This window comes from Paroedura picta, chromosome 5 (assembly GCF_049243985.1).
Source record: "Paroedura picta isolate Pp20150507F chromosome 5, Ppicta_v3.0, whole genome shotgun sequence".
Lineage (NCBI taxonomy): Eukaryota > Metazoa > Chordata > Lepidosauria > Squamata > Gekkonidae > Paroedura > Paroedura picta.
The window spans coordinates 21,976,329-22,000,765 of record NC_135373.1 but is presented as its reverse complement, the minus strand read 5'-3'; the positions used below and the strand labels follow the sequence as shown (position 1 = coordinate 22,000,765).

The following is a 24,437-nucleotide window of genomic DNA, read 5'->3' as shown; positions in this document are numbered from 1 at the left end:
AAAAGCAGGGTACAAGAACCAACTGTTCTTCTTCTGATGGCGTTGTATCAAGTGGTATGCGGAAATCTCATTTCAATTCCTCTTGCAACAGAATGTGAAAAGGGTTCCTTCAGCCATGCAAAAAGCTTGTTGACCTAGAGCAAGGCAGCCTCTTCCATCCTCCCCTTTCTCCTAGCTGCCTGCCGGGGTGGCCAACCTGTGGCTCTCCCAGTGTCCATCAACTAAATTTCCCATGAGCCAGCAGGACATCGGGAGAGCCACAGTCCCCCCCCCACCAAACACACCCTGTGTCTTGTGGGACCCTGGCTGTGATTCTGCAGTCTCTTTAATTCCCTCTCCATTTTCTTGCTCCCTCCCAGATGGTCCGAGGCTCAGCAGCAACCAGTCCAGGAGCACCTGCTGGCAAGAAGACGGCAATCTCCAGTGCAACTGCTCTCTGGACTCCTGGCCGCTGCCCCAGATCCAGTGGGAAGCAGACGGGCAGACCTTCAGTGAGGACAGCCGCAGAGAGGATGCCTGGGTCACTTCCCGGGCCCGAGAGAATACAGTGACCAGCTCTCTGAGCTGGGCAGCAGGGGACCTAGACAAGAGCCATGACATCATTTGCCCGGGGACAAATATTTTGGGGAACTACACAATCAACTTCCTGGTCAGCCCCCCTCCAAAAGGCGAGTGTGACCCTCTGCATTTGCCGGGGCTTTCTGCGGTCCTTGTGGTTTCTCTTCTATAGTGACAGGGAGGTGTGCGTCCTGGAGGCTTTTAAATTTTCGACAGGAACCAACACATAATACCATACCACTGGCTTGATTGACAGGCGGAGGAGAGTCGCATGTAAAGCCCGTTGCTCTCTTCCGCCACTTCAGGCATTCATGCGGAGTGCTAAGAAGCGCAGGAAGGCAGCAGATGGAGGCGAGAGAGCTAGAAGGTAGGGGATGGCCAAAGGCATGTTATTTTTTAGAGTTACACCATTTTGCTGCATGACACTAATTTTTTTCAGTGAGGATCTCCCAGACTCACAACCAGTCTCTGGACGACAGAGAGCAGCTCCCCTGCAGGAAATGGCAGCTCTGGAGGCTAAACCCCCAGCATCCTACTGCCAAGACAAATCTCCCCCATACTTGAGAGTGCAGAGACAGAGACAGACCTGGCTACACGCCCAGCTGAGAGAGAGAGACACTGGAAGATGTGGCTTCCAAAAAGAAGTGGGAAATTGCCCCTAAGAGTAGCAATCTGGAGACAAACCAGGAATGACACTTAACAGGAGAAAAAGGTCCTGACTTCACTATCCTATTTAATACTCTTCCTGCTGCCCCCTGCAGGAAGTTTTTCTCATCTTTGTTCACCAGACATTGTCTATTCCAAAAAATATAAGGCTCTACGTGCTGAAGTAAAGTAACAGGAGGGAAGGGCTAAAAATCCTCACTAGGCAGGTTCATTCCGATTGTAGTCTGAGTCTGATAGAACCTTACTGTCTGTCAGAATCTTGTAGTTTCTGCCATGAATATTAGCTGTTTATTTAGGTTGCTAGCTGTGCTGAGGCCTGTAGGTTTATTTGGCCTGCTGACCATGTTTTATTGCCCTGATGCTTCTTTCTTCTCCTCCCCTCCTGCTCCTCTCATCTGTCCCTCATCCATCTTCATTCTCTTCCAGACTGCAGTCTTGGAATCTCCTTATCTGATTGTTGAGACTGTTTGAAGTCTTCCCAGATTGCATGGATTCTCACGGGGGCAGGGGGAGGTGCGGGGTCAGGAGTTATGAAGAAGAAGTTGGTTCTTATATGCCACTTTTGTCTACCTGAAGGAGTATCAAAGTGGTTTCCAATCGCCTTCCCTTTCCCCTCTCCACAACAGACACCCTGTGGGGTGGGTGAGGCTGAGAGAGCCTTGATATTACGGCTCGGTCAGAACAGCTTTATCAGTGCCGTGGCGAGCCCAAGGTCAACCAGGTGGTTGCATGTGGGGGAGTCAAACCCGGCTCACCAGATTAGAAGTCTGCACTCCTAACCGCTACTCCAAGCTGGCTCCACCATCCATGTTGCCTTCCTTGATTTTTGCCTCAGTTTTGACAATGCCTTGCTGAGTGCACTTGCTTGCTCAATAAATGAAATCTTTTGCTTCAAGTCAAGGGTTTGCTTTTCTGAGCAGCTGAAGATCCTCGCAGTATCATGAATCTGGGACACACTTCCAGAAGACACAAAATGAGCTGAGACGTTTTCTTAAGAAAAGTCCAAAACTATTTTATTAAAGTCCGTAGAGGGTCCAGCAGGGCACTTCATGAAATCAAGGCATTGTTAAGAACAAGGTACTAAACCAAGACTGGGGTTCATGTAAACAATCTCCATCCACAATGAGGAGAAACTCTAGTTAAATAATAGAATTATCTATCTTCCAGTTCTCTTACCTTGTTTAGCTAGTAAAGTTTGTCTTTTTATATACAGTAAATCTGCCTCGTCTAGTCTCATTATTTATACAATAACTCTGCTAAGGGAATAGATTTTTCCCAACAGAAAGGAACTCAAAAAGACAAAGATGAAAGATAAACAGATGTGTTTTAGGATAAACACAGTAATGAAACCTCTCAGTTTTAAAAGAATCTTAACATTTGAATGAAAAGCCGATGAACATCTACACAGAACTTGAAACTGGAAATAACTGATTTTTATTAAAATATGATCCCTCGTTCCAACTACCCTTTCCTACTTTGTAAAATAAAACCATTTATTGGGTTGATCCTAAAAATGCCTCACTGCCTTTCTGATAAAGGATTATGAGAAAGAAGGTTCTAGACCTTCCCCAAAGGTGTCACAGCTGAGTTAAAGTCAAAAGATCTACCAGGGACAGGGTGGGACAATGATCTTCATTATGCCACAAAGGAGAGTTGGTTTTCATACCTCACTTTTCATTACCCACAAGAGTTGCTAAGCGCTTTACAATTGTCTCTCCCTACAACAGACACTCTGTGAGGTAGATGGTGCTGAGAGAGCTCTGGCAGAACTGCTTTGTGAGAACAGTTCTAACAGGACAGTGACAAATCCAGGGTCACCCAGCTGGCTGCATGTGGAGGAGTAGGGAATCAAGCCCAGCTCTCCAGATTAGAGACCACCACTCTTAACCACTAAACCAAGGTAACTAGCTCAGGCAGAGAGGGAACAACATTTCATTTTGGAGGGAAATTTTTACCAAAGAGCGGGGAAGTGTGTATAGGGGACTGTCATAACTGACCATGATTAACCATTCAGTGTCAGGCAGCTTCATATGTATGTCTGTCTGTTTGGTTATGTTCTATCTGAAGATGCTGGTCTTCATGGTAAATTAGGCTGTCCAGACCTCATGGTTGTCCTCTGCATTGTATAAGAATTGAGGGTCTTGGGGTGCTCATATTTTCTCAGTGGGGCAATAGAAAGGTTTGGATGCGGCCGAAAGATTTCTGTGTTTTCTCATTTCAGCAACCCATAATAAGATGTTGGGGTCTTCGGTAATCATGTTGATAATCCTATGCCTGGTGATCAAGTAAGTATTTCTTCTACTCGGCTTGAAAGCAGAATTGCACTGGGTGGGAGGGAACAAAAACAGAGCATTGCATTCAGAACTATTCCAGATCTTCCATGAAAGTTCTTGATCCAGCTCAGATAGCTCCGTTCTTTGGCCAATGCCTCTTTTCTCTTGAAATCTCCTTTTCAGGATTTCGTTTTGCATCCTGTTCTTCTTCTCAGTCATTTGGGTTTTGAACCCAAGGAAAGCTCCGTTGAGAGAAAAGGCGATGAGGCTGAAAGCAGTTGGATGTTCTACCCGCCACACTTCTTTTCCCTGTGGAAATCAGCGGCATCTCACAAATGTTTGAAAAATAAATGAAAAGGAGTTTTTGAATGTGTGTAAACAAGAAGGAAAAATATGAATTTCTGCTTAGAACATTCATACAAACTAAGGAAGAACAGCTATATATCATCTTTTAAAATCTGCAAGCAGTATTAAAATGTCAGGAAAGAGGATGAAACCAGTTATGAGAGAGGAAGAGAAACCATCATGGTCACTACAGGAACTGTCCAAAACAGAATGTATCAATATGTCTGTGAAAAAATTAAAACGTGGCAATTTGGATATTTTAAAAAGTCATCTGAAGAGGTCAAAATGGAAACTTTCTTCTCATAGAGAAGGTAAAGATGGATGGCCAAACAGGAACTTTATGCAACAGCCCTACCTCCTGTCTTCCAAGGCTGGTCCAGCCCTCCTGAGGGTAGGATTAGCCTCAGAAGGTCAGCAGCAGTAGCACCAGACCACCAATCAGGGCTCAGTGTTGGGCCTCACTGCTCTAGTGCTGCTGCCATCTACTGGCGAAGTCCCTGAAGTGGGACAATGGACATCACGTCTGTTACAAGGAGTGCGGCAGTAGACGTGTTCCACATCAATAAATTACATAGAAGACTTGTGAAAGAAATCAGATTTATTAAGGAAAATGTGGTAATGAATTCAGTAAATCAGTGTTTCTCAAGCAGAAATAAACAAACTTGCAAAAAAGTACAGTCTGATAGAACTTGTGTAAATACTTGTGTAGGGATGCTGCTAGTGTACACAGTATACACAGTATGCCCACACACTACATCGAATCCAATGCCTTGCAATGACTCTCTAGATGATTTGGTCAGCACTTCGCATACCCAGATGGTGGCCCCGATTGATGACGTCCTCTCCTTTCCCGCCTCAAACGGTCCCCTTGTATATCAAAGAATTATGTGAGAGGAAACACGAACTGAGAGGGCTAGAGCATGTCTGGAGGAAGACTCACAATGAAGATTCAAGAACATCTTATAGGTCACTTATGAGAGCCTATGAGAAGGCAATGAAGATTGCTAAATGCATGTTTTATGCAACATCCATCGCATCTGCGAGGTCACATCTGGCACAATTTAGGGTAGTTCGTTCCCTTACTGCCCTCGAGGAACGTTGCTCAAATAATAGTAAATTGAACATTACCTGTGAGGTTTTTGTGAACTATTTTGAGGATAAGGTCTTAGCGCTCCACCATGAATTTCCCTTCATGCTTGATACAGTAAGGCAACTGGAGGCCCCTTGGCCATCTTTGGGGAGAGTTTTTCATAGCTTCAGAAGGTTCTCATTAGCTGAAATGGATAGGTTACTAAACTCAGTTTGGCTGGCCACCTGTCTTCCATACCTTTGTCCTTCTTGGCCACTCAGATTGGTTGACAAGAGGATAGGAGGCCCTCTCCACGAAATAATTTCTCCATGTCCTTAGGAGTTTTTTTCCCAGAAGGGCAGTGATTCAATGTTTACTGAAAAAATGATCATCAGATCCCTGGAACTTGGCCACCTTCTGCCCTGTTTTATACTTAGAGTTTTAGTGGAAGGTGGTTGAAAGGGCAGCCTCGAACCGACTCCTAGTATACCTAGAGGAAAATTTGGTCTTTGACCCATTCCAGTTTGACTTCCATCTTGGCCATGCACCCATTTTCCTTAATTAAGCAACACTTAAATCTGTTTTATCCTGGTTAGATGCTTGCAGGGTCTTTTGTACCTATCGTTCACCTCAGGAAAACCCATCAAGCCTCTCATATCGCTTTGTCCAACTCACAAAAAACTTCTTAAGTTATTGTTTTGAGAAGAGCAAAATACAGCAAGCTGTCCCAGAGTAATTTTGCTCTATAAATTATGACATCCTGTGCCATGGCAGGGTGTGCATAATCCTGATACCAACAGCATGTACCGTAAAGTTGCCAGGTCTGGGTTGGGAAATATCTGGAGGCTTTGGGGCTGGAAGTGGGGAGTGGGTAGGATTTGGGGTGGGGAGGGACCTCAGTGGAGTATAACACCATGGAGCAATATTCTGTACTATAAAATCTATGTACACATGTCTCTTCGCTCCTGCTTTCTTTTATACTGAGCTGTTACTTTACAGAAATAAAATCCTCACTTCTCACTCCCTGTTTTTGAGTGGTTGGGACTTTGCTTCAACACCAGGCAAATGAATCTAGAATCACAAAGTAGTTGGTTTCAGTTTTTGGTGAACCAGCCACAAAGCCATGGTCTGGTTCACCAGGTATGCCCATGGGGTGGCGTCTCCTACCCAGCAGGCATCCTCAGCTTTAATAGTTGGATTCAGGGCGTCAGTGGCTTTTGGCCTGCCCAGGTCCATGCATGCCCAAGGCTTTGGCAGCCCCATGTGGGCCTGGTCTGTGACATGGGGGGCAGGGTGTCCAGGCCCCCCAGCCACTGGTGGGCATGTGAAGACAGGGTTTCCAGGTTGGGCAATGTTGGGTACGTAGCCCTGCCAAGAGCCAGAGCCTGAGGTCCGAGGCAGGATTATCATCCTGCTATTGAGATTGGCCAATGTGCAGCTGAATCCGAAGTGCCAGATCCAATGAGTTTGAACTGAAACTGACCCATAGTGCATGCTGGTAGGATTCTGCTACTGTTCTAAGCTGTATATATATGTGTGTCTGTGTGCGTATGTGTGTGTTTGTATTATTTTTTTTTTGAGGGGGTGTTCTGCAGTTCAGTTTTGGTTCTCGGTACCTTAGAGCCGCGGGCAATAAAGAGCTGAAATGGACTCCCAGTGTCCTGGCCTCAGAACCTACAGATTTAACAGGAAGCACCTGGAGATTTGGGGATGGAGGTGGGATGGGCAGGGACTTCAGTGGGGTGCAATGCCATACAGCCCACCCCCCAGAACATCCACACGCCCAACCACGACACCCAGCTGGGTCTTGAGAGGAGACTAAATGGGAGTTAATGGTTGGGACAATTAGGACTGTCCTTTCTGAAAACCGGGGAAATGATTGAGTTTAAAGGATATAGCTTTTCCTGTCTGACCATCCCTCATATAAATACCGACTTTAGAATTGGATTTCTGCACATGTTCAGAGGCTCAAAGAAGCAAAACATTTCAAAACAGAAAGTGGCAACTCAGCGCAGAGAATGACCCATTAGGTCAGGCCACTTTTTCCTGGCCCAAGATGTTATATGGCCACCCTACGTTAGATGGAACATCAGATAGTCCTTGGCAGGGTCTGTGCACTGCCAGGTTTGGAGCGCTGGCCCCGCTTCCCATGAAGTCCCCTCCAAACCAGCCATTTTATCCAGGGGTGCTGATCTCTGCAGTCTGGAGATGAATTCTTATTCTGAGGGATCCCCAGGCCCCACCTGGAGGCTGGCATCCCTGTTTGGTCCAGAAAAAGCTAACCCCCTTGCTGAGTTAGAAATATTGCCTGTTAATGATTTCATTACATTGTGTGTACCCACCTATCCACCCCCATTTCCAAATGTTACTCTGTGTGATCAGGTGAGGTTGGGCCCTCTTTATCTGGGACAAGGAGGCTCCAGGGTGTTCAGAGCTTTCCTCTTCCCACTACAGGCCTTGCTACAGAGGTCCAAGTGCTGTTGGCAGGGAGTCCCATGAATGATCGGACTCTCTGAGGTTCGGGCCTCCCTAGGGCAGATTTCAGAAGGCAGGGGAAGATGATCTCCCGGCTGAGAATGGTGGGGATCTCCAGGGCGCCTCTGGACTCTGTGGGCTTTGGTGCAGTCCGCTGACTGCTAGGTCAGGCTCCCTCTCCCATACTGCGCCAACCCTCCCATGGGGAGGTAATAAAGCTGTGGCCATGTTTATACCCAACGTTGGTGTATCATGTCTTATTCCAGCACATAATGCGCTCCTGCAAGTCAATAGACTTTAGCATGGAAGTATATTCACAGAAGCAGGTAACCAAGATTCTGAGGACCTTTAGCTTTGTCAGCTGTTCTTCATAGAGTATCTCCGGGCCTTTCTGAAACTCTGCGTTCAGCTCCCTCATTTATGAGTTTGAGATAACCCCCGTCTTGCAATTGACCCCTTAAAGTGCTCCTTCCATACTGGAGGCGTGACGTTTCAACCTCAACATGTGCCCCAAAAGAAGATGATTTCTGAGATGTCCTGGATGGTGAGACCTATAATTCTTGGCCACATTCTTCCTACAAGTGCCAGATGTTCATCCAAATAAAGGGATAAGTCCAAAAAATCAATAGATTCTTGGGTACCATTCAAAGTAAGAGGAAAGGAATCCAAAGGCAACATCCATGTTCCTTTTGGGTTGAAAAGGAGAATTAATATCAGCTGAAAGGCTAGACATGCAAATTGCTTGCCTTTAAAGGCAGAACATAATTGGAAACTGGCCTCAACCATGTTCCTTCCATGTGAAACAAAAATTATCTCCTTGCAACTGGCCAGAAGAAGGAAAAATCCAGCCATCTCAGAAACTGGCCAGATGGCCCTCATATGTGCTAGTTCTGTGCGAGATTGTGACGGTTGGAATTGCAATCAGCAAGTGATCTGCTGAAGTCAACCTTGAAGGGTTGTTGTTAAGCTATTAAGCCAGGCTCTCTCAACCAGGGTTTTGTGAAACCCTGGGGTTTCTTGATGGAAGGGTTTCCCAAATGGGTGAGAATTAGTTTTCAATATATTTGTTAATAGGTTATTGGGTGACTAGAATGAAAGCCCATTTATAACAATGGGCAAATTACCGGCTGGGGAGAAGGGTGGGCGGGCACCGAATGTGACGGGTGGGGTCGGCGCATGAAAGGCACGGGTGGCGGCGGCCGTCAGGGGTTGAATGTATTTCATCTGCATCTCCCAGGAATCCCCAAAACTCCTATTGCAGCTGCTTGGGTCCTCACTGGCACACATTGGAGAGCCCACATCCAGCCTGTGCTGAGGCAGCTGCATGGGTTGCCTATGCTGGCCCAGATCAAGTTCAAGGTCTTGGTGTTAACCTTTAAGGCCATTTGCAGCTTGGGCCCTGCCTATTTAAGGGACCACTTGTCTCCTTATGCCCCCAACAGAGCACTTTTTTCTGCAGGTACTAATCTAATGGAGATACCTGATCCCAAAGATGCATGCCTGGCCTCAACCGGGTCCAGGGACTGGTGGAATGAGCACCCAGGAGAGCTGAGGACTCTGACGGAGAAATCACAGTTCCACAGGGATGAAAAATGGAGCTCTTCCGCTCGGTCTTTGGTTGAGGTCAGAGCCAGAAACAATGGGGGCCCCTCCTCAGGTTACGCAACTATGGGATGGATGGATGGATGGATGGATGGAGATAGATAGATAGATAGATAGATAGATAGACCTTTCTGTTGCCCCCCATGACCTCATGAAAGAAGGGCTCTAACCCCAGCATGCCATTCGGGAGGTCTTCCTACAGCTGCCAGAATATGCCAGGAGCCACACTGACCCCAAATTGTACTCAGTTCACCTGGAAGGCCCCCTTTTGTGTAGCGATCCCCTGAGCCTCACCTGAGGCAGCCTCAACTGACAGTCGCTGGCAAGTCAGAAGTTTAGTTTTGCAGCCTTAATCCATAACAACCATAATGAAAAAAGTAAAACAAACAAGTGTGTGCAGAAACAGCAATTCAATTTAAATTCAGACTAAACACTAATAAACAGAAAACCTTAGAACATTACTGAAAAAACTTAGAACATTATTAAACAACCTTAGAACATTAATGAAACACAATATTGCAACTATTTACAGGGCTATTGACGAAAAGCAATTTAGCAGAATTATGTACAAATTGAACGTCAATCCTTGGTTGTTGCAGGGCTGCCACTTGAGCGCGCAGGGCACGCACTTCCCGGCTAAGAGCACGCCAGCCCTGCGTGTTTCCCAGCATGCGGTTCTCCATGGCTGAGACTGCAAAGGAAGGGAAAACAGGAATGCTTGAGACTCCTCTGGGCCAATCAAATGGCCCATGGAACACAGAGAGCGGCATGGGGAGCCACATACCTCTGCCCAGCAAACGCTGCTCCACTGAGCCCAGAGTGGAGATCAGCTGCAGGAGGTCCTCTTTTGTCACTGCCTCCATCTCAGGCCCTGCAGGGGAGGACACTGAAATGAGGACACTGGGCCCATCTGTGCACGGAGCACTTTGCATGCTCACACATGCTGGGTGCTTTTCATGGGAGTGGAGATGGAGTCACTTACTAAAGCCTCCGGCCTGGTCCTGAGGTCCTGCTGGCTCCTCTGCAGCTGGGACAGGAATCCCTGTGGTGGATGAAAGTGGCCAGAGTCAGTTGGACAATCCACAACCCACTGCAAAGAGCCCCTGGGGAGTTGGGAGGGAGCAGCGAAGAGACTAAATCTGCGGGTGACACGAGGTTGTTTGGGGAGGACTGTGAGGTGCTCCAGAGATCTCTCTCACAGGTGGGAGAGGGAGCAACAATGGCCAAGGAGGTTCAAGGCGGGCCAGGGCAAAGTCCTGCACACTCTTGCCAAAAAGCCTAACTTAGAACTATACGTTGAGGGAGTCCGAAGTGGGACGGAAGGATCTCGGAGTCTTGATAGAGAACTCCATGGAAAGGTGTGACGCTAACTAAAGGAAGGCCAGTGTGGTCCAGGGGATTATTCGGAAGGATACTGAAAACAAATTTCCCCCCTGTTCTAATCTGTGGCCTAGCCTCATTTGGAGCACCACGTACAGTTTTGGTGACCGGACCTCAGGAAAGGTATTCTAGCTTTGAAAAAGGGGGCAGGAAAGGGCAGGTGGAACGATGGAGGGGAAGGAACACTCCCTAGGAAGAAAGGTGAAAGAGGTCAGGGCTCCTTCCCTTGGAGAAACAAGGATTGAGGGTCACGGGACAGAGGGGGACGGAGGGAGGCATGGGACAGAGAAGGGAGAGAAAGATGTCCTTTTCCCCCACTCTCACTATCCTCCTGGGCATCCAATGAAATCGCTGAGCAGCAGGAAGTCCTTCTTCACCCAAAGAGGTGGAATTTCCTGCCACAGGAAGTGGGAGCGGCTCTAAGCATCGTCAGCTTCGAGAAAGATTGAAGTAGAGGCCCAGGAGTGGCTCTTCCCCCCAAGGCATGGGTGGAAGGCTCTACCTGGGGAAGGGATGCTCTGCCTCCTTGGTGTTTGGTGGGCCACAGTGGGAGGGCTTCTGGAGGTCCTGCCCCACTGGAGGACCTCCTGATGGCATCTAGAGTTTGGCCACTGCCACCGTGAGCTTTGGATCGGAGGGGCCATGGGCCCGATCCACCATGCCTTCTCTGATGTTCTCTTCTTCTAAAGCTCTGAACTTTCAAAACTGGATAGTTTTGTGGTTGGTACCCCCCTAAGGCACAGGTGCATTTCGCAGGAGGCTTGTTCTGTCGGAGACTAAAAAGAGCATCCTTTTTCACTTGGGCCAGTCTCCAACTTAGAGAGTGCCCTTTTACTGGGTTGTTAATAAAGCCCAATGTGCCTTGGGGTGCATGAACTCTCAGACTTCCTCCTTTACTCTCCCATTCCCTGAAATTACAACAGATCATGAGGTGTCTGTCCGCCTGATGTGAAAGGTGTTGGTTTAAATTCTAGATTTCCTTTGGGGCTGGCTTCAAAAGGAAGGCGAGTTCTTTGGAGGGTGGGCAGTGGGTTGGCCTTCCTGGTTGGCTGCATCTCTTACCAGCGTCCTCAGGTGCGGGGCCTCCCTGATCAATCTCCGGGGCCAGTTGCTCTGGTTTGTCTTCATGCTGAACAGCCCCGTTGCTCTGGCCGATGCCCTCGATGTTTTGTGGCTGTGAGGGAGAAGCAAAGAGGGTAAAGCTTTCAGTGCCACAAAACTCTTAGCACTACAAGCCCAAATGGGCCCCAAAGGAGGGGAAGCGACTGGAGAATCAGAACCCCACAGAGCTCCAAGAGACCGCAGAGGGCCCTCCGTATCAGCCCCCCACATTCTGGGGGAATTAAATTCACACAAGCCAGTCTCTCCCTAAACAGTCTGCCACCCTCCGAGGCAGCCCCTTCCGTCTATGAACAACCATTCCTGTCAGAAAATGGTTCCTGATACTGAAGTGGAAACTCCTTTCCTGCTATTTGAAGCCCCCGTTCCCAGTGTAGGACTCCTAGTCCAACACGCTGGAGAACGCACCTTCCAGAAGTTTCTGCCCCTGAATTTTCCTGTGCAAAACACACAGACTTATCTGGAAAGTGCATTGAAAGTGCAGAATTGGTGCTTGACTCTACAGCTGCAGCAAACAAGTGCCCCCCCCCTCCTTCAACATGTCTCCCTTTCACGTAGTTGAACCCAGCTATCCTATCAGTCACCGACCTCTGTTAAGGGCAGCTGCACCCCCTGTGGCTGAGCCCAAGGATGGCCCTGGAGACCCTCTCTTGGAAGCCCGGGGGGGGCACATGGCTACCATGACAGGGACCCTTCAGGGAACAGCCTTAAACTCAATGAGCCCCAGCCAGACATCTCTGCCAAGGTGAGTGGGGTTGTGGCTGCCTGTGCGGTCTGGCTGCCCTTCTCTCCAGTAACCTACCTTCACTCCTCCTCCACACGCAGCCAGGAGGGTCCCCTTGGGCTAGCCAGGAGGGTCCCCTTGGGCTAGTCACAGTCCTATCACAGTCCTATCACAGTCCTATCTCTAATAGAGAACAGATGGAATCCTTGGGGGGGGGGAGCCAGAATGTGGCACACAACCTTAGACTATACCAGTGACTGGAGACAGGAGAGAATCCTTAGTTGGAAAGGGCGGTGGGGGGGGGGCTCCCCTAAGCCATCTTTGTGTCAAGATTAAGAGCAGTGCCCTCTAATTGCCGGGATTGATTCCTCACTGCTCTTCCACATACTGGGTGTCCTTGGGGTAGTCACAGTGCTGTCAGAGCTGTTCTCACAGGGCTCGCTCAGCCCCACCTACCTCACAGGGTTTCTGTTTTGGGGAGAGGATGGGAAGGGGATGGCAAGCTCCCAGCAGTCTGTGCAAATGTCAGCCCTAGTTTGGCCCTTAGATTTGGTTTGAATAGGTGAGGTGACATTCAGGGGAAAACACTGCCTAGTAGTATCCCTTTGACCCAAATAACCATCCATTATGGATGCAAGTTCTGTTTGAACCTGGGTCCTTGGTTTCCTTCTCTAAGGAATGGGGGATCTTTCAAGGTGTTACCCACATCCACATGTTGGCTGCTTGGCCCTGGAGTGTCCTCCGATGGTGATGGAGTCCTTCCATCTGCTTCTAATTTGGGCCCGGGTGGATCGGGCCACAGTTGATCAATCTGTGAAGGAAAGTTTCCACTTGTAGTCAGGAACAGAGTCTTTGGACTACTCCAAACACAAATTCAACCTGTCTGCTCCCAATTCTTCCCCCGGCTTTCAAAGGAACGTAATAATTTCAGAAGATCTACGTATGTGGAATGGGGGATCTTTCGAGGTGTTACTCACATCCACATGTTGGCTGCTTGGCCCTGGAGTGGCCTCCGATGGTGATGGAGTCCGTCTATCTGCTTCTAATATGGGCCTGGGTGGATCGGGCCACAGTTGATCAATCTGTGAAGGAAAGTTTCCACTTGTGGTCAGGAACAGAGTCTTTGGACTACTCCAAACACAAATTCAACCTGTCTGCTCCCAATTCTTCCCCCGGCTTTCAAAGGAACGTAATAATTTCAGAAGATCTACGTGTGTGGAATGGGGGATCTTTCGAGGTGTTACTCACATCCACAGGTTGGCTCCTTGGCCCTGGAGTGTCATCCAATAGTGATGGAAATCTTTTTCCTTCAAATCTGGGCTTGGGTAGACTGGGCCACAGTTGATCAATCTGTGAAAGAAAGTTTCCACTTGTGGTCGGGAATGGAGTCTTTGGAGTCTTGTTCCCTCAGTGTGATTCCTTCAATGACCAGCCTGTAGACCATTTCAGCTGTCTTGCCAGTGGCTGAATTCTGGAACTCTTGGCCCCTGGTATGGGTCTCACCCCATGAATATTTAGCATGTTTAAAAATAGAACACAAATAAGGTAACTCCCACGCATTTGGGAATCCCTCTGAGGGCTGTCATGAGACCCCAGGGTCTCCTGAAACCTGGTTGAGAAACCTGCTCTCCTTCAGAGGGAGAGCCATCAAGTGGAGGCAGAAGGGTCTTCGGGGAATGGCCTGTCTATCCCTAGAACTCTCTCATAGAGAGAGGCCCCCTTTCAAGTCTGAGACTAGGAGAAACCACAAAGCCCTTTTCTCCCAAGAATCAAGGCAGCATTCATCCCCGGAGGGTGGGGCGGCAACCTCTGGCTCTCTGGTTGTCCATGGAGTACATGGCAGAGGCTCATGGTAATCATAGTCCATAGACATGTGGAGAGCCTCAGCTTGGCCACCCCCTGCAGGATGCCTTTACCTGCCTCTGTGCAGAGCCCCTGGCCTTCCTAGGAAGTCTGCTATCCGGGTCCTAATCAGGGCTATGCTTTTGAGGTCAGATGAGGTCAGGCTAGCCTGCCCCTCCAAAACAGAATCTGGTCACCCTACTAAAAAAAACCATCTTACCCACTCTGACAGTTCCTACCTCTCTAGTCCCAGGTTATAGGGTTTTTTAAGTTAACCATGGTCTGTATTTCATCCTGAATAAACTATTGCCATGATGAACTTCTAGCCTGACTGCCTTTGATGGTCTAGTCCTTCCCTTGAGAGGTCTGATCCTTGACAGGATAACGGAGTGACTTCTTTGCAGCAGGAAGATGCTCAGATAACGGGACTCTGAGGCACCAGCCCCTGTTCAGTTGGCCATTTCTACACTCGGGAGCTCCTCAAATTCCTTAGGAAACTCTGTTTAATCCAACGGTTCTCAACCGGCCTAATGCCGCGACACTTTAATACAGTTCCTCCTGTTGTGGTGAGCCCCAAACGTTAAATTATGCAAGGGTTCTTTCACAGAAATTAAATCGAAAGTGACCGATGCCGTGAAGATCCATTGTTCATGATGGTATATAAATTTGGGTTTTTCCCAGGGTTTCTCAGTTCAGTTCTGCTTCTTGCCCCGCTGAGCTGTGCCGCAACCTGGATCTCCTGGCAGGAGACTGCGCTGTGCTGGGGGCACTGCTGGAATGGTTGGTGGCCGAGCGTGGGCGACTGCAGGAGGAGTGGCAACAGTGCCAGCCCCAACCCCACCCCCCGGCCAAGTGGCTTGCCCTGCCGCGGCCCCTGTGAAAGGGTTGTTTGACCCACAAAGGGGTCCCTTCCCCCAGGTTGAGAACCACTGGTATAATCTATCTCCCAACTACCGGTCCCCAACCACGGCCACCTCCCATGGCTTATGGGAAATCAGTGGCCGGATTGGAGGCTTCTGTAGGCTTTGATTCCTGCTTTTGATATCTCTGTGCCCAAAAGGAACTTTGTAGAAGTTACCAATAAATCAGATTCCCTGAGTCTTTCCAGAAGTTGCTGGCCCTCTTTAATCCTCTTTTGACGCTCCAGCTTCTCCATTGTTTGTCGCTCCTGAATCTGAAAGAGTTATCATGGGTCAGGAATTAGAGCATTCAGATCCTGACTTCTATACACATTTGAAACAGTTTTATCGCTTTTTACCAAGGGCCTAAAAACTCCTGAGAAGTAGCCCTCAGGGAAAGTTCTGAAAACTCTGCTTCCTAGAATGTGTAACACTTCTTCAGTCACCCCACACCAAACCACAGAGTGCTCTTTGTTCTTTTACTTTCTTCATGCATAGTTTGCCAGACGCAAGGTGGATCTTGCATGTTCTCTTTCGCCACTGGTGACCCAAGTGCTTCAGTTGCCATTGATACGTCTCCATGTTCTGGACCCTGGTTCCCCCCTGACCCCTTCTCCATCCCTTGCCCTGTTTTCTCCCCATTGAAATTGTGTCTCTCTGAAGGCCTAGCTTGGTCATCCTCCCTGGTTCTTGTCATTCTTCAGACTGTCCTGGTCTGTGAATGGGTATTTTCTCTCCCCTGAATGAGTCTAAACGTGTTTACATGGAGACTGAGGCACCAGGAGGTGTAGGTTGTGCTGTTCCGAAATTCAATCTGCTCTATCATTAAAACACAGTGTATGATAGTGATGTTGTTACAGGGGGAACAGATGGTCGCACTCTTGATTGTGTTATTCCTTGTTTGGGTTGACCTACACTGGCTTTCCCAAGAGTTTTGCAAGAGCTACCCGTGCCCCTGTTTTCATACATGTGTTTATGTTCCGTGCTGTGCCAAGACTGGCCATCCAACCTGCTTCCCAGGGTTGTGAGGGGGCCCGAAATCAGGCACATGGCTCCATTCTGATCGAAATCAGACCTCCAAAGAAAAGGCAAATACCTGGACGATTCTGGAATCATCACCCTTCTAAACGTTACTGAAAACAAGGTTTGACTACGGGAACAAATTCCATCCCACCCCTGCTGATTTTTCCTCCCGCTTTGAATGGAAAATAATAATTTTAGAAGACACACCTCGGCAAACATGATCTTTCTTTCTTCGAAGGCATCTTTCTTGGTTTTCTTCTTTTTAACTTGTGGGATGCCCCAAGGATTCTGCTAATGAGAAAAAGCATGGGCCATTCTAGGGGTGGGTTTCCCAAGCATCCCGTCCCAGCAGGAACAGGCCAGGGTGCCCTCAGCCAGGTTGGAACAGGGCTCTGTCTTCTAGCTCAGGATTGTCCTCTCTGTCTGACAGCTGAGCCCCAGCACCCACCTTTCACCCCTTCCCTGTTGTGGGAAAGTTATGGGAATGCGATTGTAAGCGTCTTTGAGACTCCTTCGGCGAGAGAAAAGTGGCATATAATAACCAGCTCTTTTTCTTTTTCTTCTTCTTCTTCTCTTATATCCACATTCCTTACAATCCCCTCTCCCTTGTATTTTGTTTTATTCAGGACAATGTGGCTGTCATGTGACGTTAGTAGTATGCAATACAAATCTAACTCTCTGGTCCCAGGACAAGAGACTCTGCCAGCACAGCTTGTCACTTGCCTGCTTGGGCGGAGACGGAAGGGGCAAACAACTAGTCTCTTTTAATTATTTCTTTTTGCAACTGGGAAAGTGCCTGCTATTAATTCTTCCTTCACAGGGTAACTGAGGCTCCAGGCTGTACCGATTGTGCTGCTTTGGATCTCTACGTGTCAGAGAGTTGTGTCGTTTGAGTGGCAGCCGATTTTCACTCTCCTGGTTCTATCATTTTGAGTTTGGGATGACACCCGCTGGCTGTCTCCAGACTTTTGGAAGAGCTACCCTTGCCACAATGTTCATACACTCTTCTAACTGTTATTTATCCATGTTTCCTATTTTGTCCAGACTAGGCATCCAGTGTGTTTGCCAGGGCTGTTAGTGGACCCCTGAAATTAGGCACATTTCTGCTTCCTGATCCAAATCAGGCCCCAGAATAAAGACTGGGTGGGATCCTGGCATTTTAGGAATGACCTGCTGTCAAAGTAGAACCAAAAATCTCCTGAGAACAAAAATTGCACCCCGATATTCTGACTCTTCTTCCTTTTTTACAAGAAAACTAATAATAATTTTAGAAGATTTACCTGTCCATAGATGTTGTTCTTTCTTTCATCCCCTGAATATTTTCTTTGTGGTGGAATCCACGGTTTCTGGTGCAGAGAGAAAAAATTCTTGATCACTCCAGGTATGGAATTCGCAAACACAAATTCCCATCATGAACATTTCAAGATGCCCTCAGCCATGTCAGGATATGGCTCTGACTCCTAGCTCAGTATGCCTTTTCTGCCCAGCAGCCATGTTTCCTGTCTTGTCCAGACTAGGTATCCAGTGGGTTTGCCAGGGCTGTCAGCAGGCCCCTGAAATCGGGCACATTTCTGAGTCCTGATCCAAATCAGGCCCCAGAATAACGACTGGCTGGGTGGGATCCTGCCATTTTAGGAATGGCCTGCCGCTGAGGTAGAACCGAAAATGAGGTTCTCCTGAGCACAAAAATTTAACCCCAATGATGCTGACTTTTCCTCCTGTTTTACAAGAAAGATAATAATAATTTTAGAAGATCTACCTGTCCATAGATGGTGTACTTTCTTTCATCCCCTGCTTTTTTCTTTTCAACCTGTGGTGCAATCCACGGTTTCTGGTGCAGAGAGAAAAAATTCTTGGTCACTCCAGGTATGGAACTCACAAACACCAATTCCCATCATGAACATGTCAAGGTGCTCTCAGCCCGTTGAGAATATGAATCTATCTTCTACCTCCATATAGTCTTTTCTGCCCAGCACCCAGCCTCCAGCATTGAAGGAAGACAAACATCTTTCTTGCACCAGATTTCTGGGAACCTTTAACTAGGGAAGGGCTGACCAGCCTACTGGCAACCAGCCGGAACTGTGTGGTCTGCCTGTATTCTGGATCCTAGCAGTGGTCAGCAGTGGGAGGCCACAGCCAGGGAGGAACAAAGGGTCTCTTCCAAGCAGCCGTTGGCCTTTTAACACCCCCAGCCAGCACCAGGATCAGCACCTCTTGGATCGTGCCTGTTCTGTGAAAGAAGACTGCGACCCAACTAGGGGAGATTATTGGAAGAACCAAACCAGAGAGAACAGAGAACCTACATACCAGAAGGCAAAGGGCCTGAATCCTAGAATGTGTAATGTGTTGCACAGCATCAATGAAGCTGCCAGTTTGAATGGAACATAATAATTTTATAATACACACCTGGGCAAACCTGGTGTTTCCTCTTTGGAAGACATCTTCCTCGGTCTTCTTTTTTTCAAATTTTGGGGGGCCCCAAGCCTTCTTCTAATGGAAAAAGCATTGGTCGTTTTAGGGGTGGCTTTCCCAAGCATCCCACCCCAGCAGGAACAGGCCAGGGTGCCCTCAGCCAGGTTGGAACAGGGCTCTGTCTTCTAGCTCAATATTGTCCTCTCTGTCTGGCAGCTGACAAACCCCTTTCACGCCCCAGATTTAGTTGGGGGAAACAACTAGTCTCTTTTAAGTATTTCCTTTTACAACTGGGAAAGAGTCTGCTATTAATTCCAAACATGGACTGTTTAATTTCTCCCGTGTTTTTGTGAACTACAACTGAACCCAAGAGGACCGATTAGCTGTTTGAGCAAAGAAGTCTCCTATGGCATAATGTGGATACTATGACACAGTTTACTGATTTGCCACTTATCTACCTTTACTATATATCTGAATTCTCATGGTTCTTGTTCCATTTTGCCTGAGGAAGTGTGCCTGCATATGAGAGCTCAGGCCTGGAATAAATCTTTGTGGATCTTAAAGGTTCTCAGGACTCAATTCTGCTGCTCGAGACTAACAGGGAAACTGAGGCTACAGGCTGTGCAGATGGTGCTGTTTTGAGATTCATTTGTATCTATAAGTGTATTCGAATGACAGCAGATTTTCTCTCCCCTGGTTCTCTCCTTCTGAGTTTGGGATGACACCTGCTGGCTCTCTCCAGACTTTTTCTTCTAACTGTAGTTTAACCATGTTTCCTGTTTTGTTCAGACTAGGCATCCAGTGTGTTTGCCACGGCTGTCAGAGGGCACCCAAAATCAGGCACATTTCTGAGTCCTGATCCAAATCAGACCCCAGAATAAAGACTGGCTGGGTGGAATCCTGGCATTTTAGGAGTGACCTCCCGCAGAAGTAGAACCGAAAATGAGGTTCTCCTGAGCACAAAAATTTAACCCCAATGATGCTGGCTCTTCCTCCTGTTTTACAAGAAAGATAATAATAATTTTAGAAGATCTACCTGTCCATAGATGGTGTACTTTCTTTCTACCTGTCCATAGATGGTGTACTTTCTTTCATCCCCTGCTTTTTTCTTTTCAACCTGTGGTGCAATCCACGGTTTCTGGTGCAGAGAAAAAATTCTTGGTCACTCCAGGTATGGAATTCACAAACGACAATTCCCATCATGAACATGTCAAGGTGCCCTCAGCCCGGTGAGAATATGAATCTATCTTCTACCTCCTTATTGTCTTTTCTGCCCAGCAGCCAGACTCCAGCATTGAAGGCAGACAAACATCTTTCCTGCACCAGATTTCTGGGAACCTTTAACTAAGGAAGGGCTGACCAGCCAACTGGCAGCCAGCCGGAACTGTGTGGTCTGCCAGTGTTCTGGATCCTAGCAGTGGTCAGCAGTGGGAGGCCACAGCCAGAGAGGAACAAAGGGTCTCTTCCAAGCAGTCGTTGGCCTTTTAACTCCCCCAGCCAGCACCAGGCTCAGCACCTCTTGGACTGTGTCTGTTCCTACCCAAGATTGCTACCCAACTAGGGGAGATGATTGGAAGTCCCGAACCAGAGAGGTCAGAGAACCAGCATTGCAGAGGGAAAAGGGCCTGAATCCCAGAATGTATAATGTGTTGCAAGGCACCAGTGGAGCTGCCAGTTTGAATGGAATGTAATTATTATTTAATACACACCTGGATAAACCTGGTGTTTCCTCTTTGGAAGATATCTTCCTCGGTCTTCTTATTTTCACGTTGTGGGATTCCCCAAGTTTTCTGCTAATGAGAAAAACCATTGGACAATTTAGGGGTGGCTTTCCCAAGCTTCCCACCCCAGCAGGAACAGGCCAGGGTGCCCTCGGCCAGGTTGGAACAGGGCTCTGTCTTCTAGCTCAGGATTGTCCTCTCTGTCTGGCAGCTGGGCCCCAGCACCCAAGGCAGACAAACCCCTTTCACACCCCAGATTTAGTTGTGGCAAACAACTAGTCTCTTTTAAGTATTTCCTTTTACAACTGGGAAAGAGTCTGCTATTAATTCCTAACATGGACTGTTTAATTTCTCCCTTGTTTTTGTGAACTACAACTGAACTCAAGAGGACTGATTAGCTGTTTGAGCAAAGAATTATCCTATGGCATAAAGTGGATACTCTGACACAGTTTACTGATTTGCTACTTATTTACCTTTTCTATATATCTGAATTCTCATGATTCTTGTTCCATTTGGTCAGAGGAAATGTGCCTGCACATGAAAGCTCACGCCTGGAATAAATCTTTGTGGGTCTTAAAGGTGCTACAGGCCTCAATTCTGCTTTTTGTGACTTACTCGGCTAACTGCAAGAATCTATTCTTTGTCGAGGAGAGAGGAAGGGAAGGAGATTGTAAGCGGCTCTGGGACTCCTTCAGGGAGCAAAAAGGAGGGTATAAATACCAACTCTCTTCTTCATTCACAGGAAACTGATGCTCCGGGCTGTGCAGATTGTGCTGTTTTGAGATTCATTTGGATCTATACTAGTCAGAGAGTTGTGTTGTTTGAGCGGCAGCAGATTTTCTCTCCCCTGGTTCTCTCCTTCTGAGTTTGGGATGACACCTGCTGGCTCTCTCCAGACCTTTGGAAGAGCTACGCTTGCCACAATGTTCATACATTCTTCTAACTGGAGTTTATCCATGTTTCCTGTTTTGTCCAGACTAGGCATCCAGTGTGTTTGCCATGGCTGTCAGAGGGCACCCGAAATCAGGCACATTTCTGAGTCCTGATCCCAATCAGGCCCCAGAATAAAGACTGGCTCGGTGGGATCCTGGCATTTTAGGAATGATCTGCTGCAGAAGTAGAACCAAAAATGAGGTTCTCCTGAGCACAAAAATTTAACCCCAATGTTGCTGACTCTTCTTCCTGTTTTGGAAGAAAGATAATAATAATTTTAGAAGCTCTACCTGTCCATAGATGGAGTACTTTCTTTCATCCCCTGCTTTTTTCCTATCAAATTGTGGCGCAATCCACGGTTGCTGGTGCAGAGAGAAAAAATATTGGTCACTCCAGGTATGGAACTCACAAACACCAATTCCCATCATGAACATGTCAAGGTGCCCTCAGCCCGGTGAGAATATGAATCTATCTTCTACCTCCATATAGTCTTTTCTGCCCAGCAGCCAGACTCCAGCATTGAAGGCAGACAAACATCTTTCCTGCACCAGATTTCTGGGAACCCTTAACTAGGGAAGGGCTAGCCAGCCGGAACTGTGTGGTCTGCCTGTATTTTGGATCCTAGCAGTCGTCAGCAGTGGGAGGCCACAGCCAGAGAGGAACAAAAGGTCTCTTCCAAGCAGCCATTGGCCTTTTAACACCCCCAGCCAGCACCAGGCTCAGCACCTCTTGAATTGTGCCTGATCTGTGAAAGAAGACCGCGACCCAACTAGGGGAGATGATTGGAAGTCCCGAACCAGAGAGGTCAGAGAACCTGCATTGCAGAGGGAGAAGGGCCTGAATCCCAGAATGTATAATGTGTTGCACGGCATCAATCAAGCTGCCAGTTTAAATGGAACATAATAATTTTATAATACAAACCTGGGCAAACCTGGTGTCTCCTCTTTGGAAGACATCTTCCTCGGTCCTCTTTCTTTCAACTTGTGGGGTGCCCCAAGGCTTCTGCTAATGAGAAAAAGCATTGGCCAATCTTGGGGTGGATTTCCCAAGCATCCCCCCCCCCCCAACAGGAACAGGCCAGGGTGCCCTCAGCCAGGTTGGAACAGGGCTCTGTCTTCTAGCTCAGGATTGTCCTCTCTGTCTGACAGCTGGGCTCTCAGGGGAGAACGGACAACATACACAGCAGAAGGGAAAGGGCATGAATCCCAGAATGTATAATGCATTGCAAGGCATCAGTGGAGCTGCCAGTTTGAATGGAACGTCATTATTATTTAATACAAACCTGGGCAAACCTGGTGTCTCCTCTTTGGAAGACATCTTCCTCGGTCCTCTTTCTTTCAACTTGTGGGGTGCCCCAAGGCTTCTGCTAATGAGAAAAAGCATTGGCCAATCTTGGGGTGGATTTCCCAAGCATCCCCCCCCCAACAGGAACAGGCCAGGGTGCCCTCAGCCAGGTTGGAACAGGGCTCTGTCTTCTAGCTCAGGATTGTCCTCTCTGTCTGACAGCTGGGCTCTCAGGGGAGAACGGACAACATACACAGCAGAAGGGAAAGGGCATGAATCCCAGAATGTATAATGCGTTGCAAGGCATCAGTGGAGCTGCCAGTTTGAATGGAACATTATTATTTAATACACACCTGGGCAAACCTGGTGTTTCCTCTTTGGAAGACATCTTCCTCGGTCCTCTTTCTTTCAACTTGTGGGAAGCCCCAAGTCTTCTGCTAATGAGAAAAAGCATTGGCCATTTTAGGGCCAAGCATCCCATCCCAGCAGGAACAGGCCAGGGTGCCCTCAGCCAGGTTGGAACAGGGCTCTGTCTGCTAGCTCGGGATTGTCCTCTCTGTCTGACAGCTGGGCTCTCAGGGGAGAAGGGAGAACATACACTGCAGAAGGGAAAGGGCCTGAATCCCAGAATGTATAATGCGTTGCAAGGCATCAGTGGAGCTGCCAGTTGATGTACTGGAGGGTGGGCTGGTGGCAAACGTGACTGCCCCAGGAGCCCACGTGGGGCGCAAACTGCACAAAGCATAAAGGAGGGAGGCAGGACATGCAGAGCCTATAACGTGCTATGCACGTGAGTCGTGGTCCCTTTGCCCAGCACGCCGTAGGGCAGCTTCCCTCCTTCCCACCTTATGTGATACATAAGCAGCCCTGAGGCTGTGTCTAAGGTAGATGTTGCATGGCTAATATTTCATCGTAATTTTGGGCTCCACATGGGATGGAGCCTGTTGCTGTGTGACGGGACTCCTTGGGGTTCGGGGCCTCCGTAAGAGACGACCTATGAACAAGCGTGGCTGGCCCTGCTGGGAGACACAGACTCGTTGCCAGCCTGCCATGGGGCAGCCAAATAAGGTGGGGGCCTGCTGGCTTCCCTACATAGGTCACTTCCCATAAGGGAGAATTCAGTAGTAAGAGGCTCTGCTCTCCCATCTGGGAATGGGGTGTGTCCCCTGGTTCCTCTGGACTCCGTGGGTTTGGTGCAGTCCGATAAGTGCTAGGTCAGGCTCCCTCTCCCATGCGGTGCCAACACTCCCATGGGGAGGTAAGAAAGCTGTGGCCTTGTTTATACCCTTGTCGCGTCTTATTCCAGCCCCTAATGCTCTCCTGGAAGTCCAAGCTTCTCGCAGTAACCCCACATCAAAGCATGGATTGTGCTGTATTATTTTCCTTCCTAGAGAGATTGCCTTCTTCAGATCTTGCTTGCCCTCCTTCCCCAGGGATGTTCTGGACACTTTAGATGGTGCCACCGACAGTCTGAGTTTTCTGGTTCCCAATATCCCCCACCCCACCCTAATTATCATCTTAATTATCTATTGTCAGATCTGCATGCAACCCTTCTGGGAGGGCTCAGGGCAGCTTACAACATATCCTGTGAGAAAACAACAATCTAAACATTTTAGACATTTTAAAAGAATCAGGTTTACATTAAAAAGGAGCAGAACTCTTCAGCTTCTCTCTGCTAGGGAGGGAGGGGACGGAGGGTGCTTTGATGGGAACATTGAGTGGTCATTCTCTTTATATTAATGACGGGAGGCCAACTCCTTGGAGGGCTTTATAGGCATCACCCCCAGGCCTCGTGGCCTCTCTCAGTCCCTCTCCCTGTTTTCTGCACATAAAAATGGTGTCTGTCTGGAGGCCTGGCTTTGTCCTTCTCCTGAGCCTTTCTCATTCCCCAGGGGAACTTCTGCTCCTGGTAGGTCAATAGAGGTCTCTTTCTCCTCCTGTGAAGGGGTTTAAATGCATCCACATGGAGACGGAGGCACCAGGAGATGCCGATTGTGAGGATTCCAGATTCATTTGGAACACTTAATAATGGCATCCGTTCTCCGTAAAGCACCTTCTTCTGTTCTCTTTCTTTCGGGTTGTGGTACGGCCCAGGAGTTCTGCTACACAGAA

At 48.2% G+C, this 24,437-nt stretch overlaps 2 protein-coding genes and 1 long non-coding RNA gene across 3 annotated transcripts in view; 1 reads left to right on the top strand and 2 right to left on the bottom strand.

The window, feature by feature from the left end:
- The window catches only part of LOC143837282 (sialic acid-binding Ig-like lectin 13), a 30,730-nt gene extending 28,416 nt beyond the window's left edge, over nucleotides 1-2,314 (top strand). Inside the window, exon 7 of the mRNA XM_077336912.1 lies at nucleotides 360-2,314. Coding sequence (XP_077193027.1) covers nucleotides 360-730 — 371 coding nt within the window. The 3' untranslated portion in view covers nucleotides 731-2,314. The remainder of the gene's footprint in view (nucleotides 1-359) is intronic.
- Nucleotides 2,315-9,488: 7,174 nt separating this feature from the next.
- Nucleotides 9,489-19,523, bottom strand: LOC143838855 (uncharacterized). The gene is made up of 13 exons (XM_077340766.1): nucleotides 19,424-19,523; nucleotides 18,382-18,465; nucleotides 17,735-17,806; nucleotides 17,256-17,321; nucleotides 16,183-16,266; nucleotides 15,132-15,227; nucleotides 13,460-13,561; nucleotides 13,189-13,293; nucleotides 12,918-13,022; nucleotides 11,431-11,542; nucleotides 9,971-10,030; nucleotides 9,773-9,859; nucleotides 9,489-9,679 (listed from the first exon to the last, which is right to left on the bottom strand). The coding sequence occupies exons 5-13, from the start codon at nucleotides 16,192-16,194 to the stop codon at nucleotides 9,489-9,491; spliced, it is 870 nt and encodes a 289-aa protein (XP_077196881.1). The 5' UTR covers nucleotides 16,195-16,266; nucleotides 17,256-17,321; nucleotides 17,735-17,806; nucleotides 18,382-18,465; nucleotides 19,424-19,523.
- A 587-nt stretch (nucleotides 19,524-20,110) lies between these two features.
- LOC143838999 (uncharacterized) lies at nucleotides 20,111-22,046 on the bottom strand. The gene is made up of 3 exons (XR_013231511.1): nucleotides 21,963-22,046; nucleotides 21,332-21,403; nucleotides 20,111-20,180 (listed from the first exon to the last, which is right to left on the bottom strand). It is a non-coding gene; the product is annotated as an uncharacterized LOC143838999 (long non-coding RNA).
- Between the last annotated feature and the right edge of the window lie 2,391 nt (nucleotides 22,047-24,437).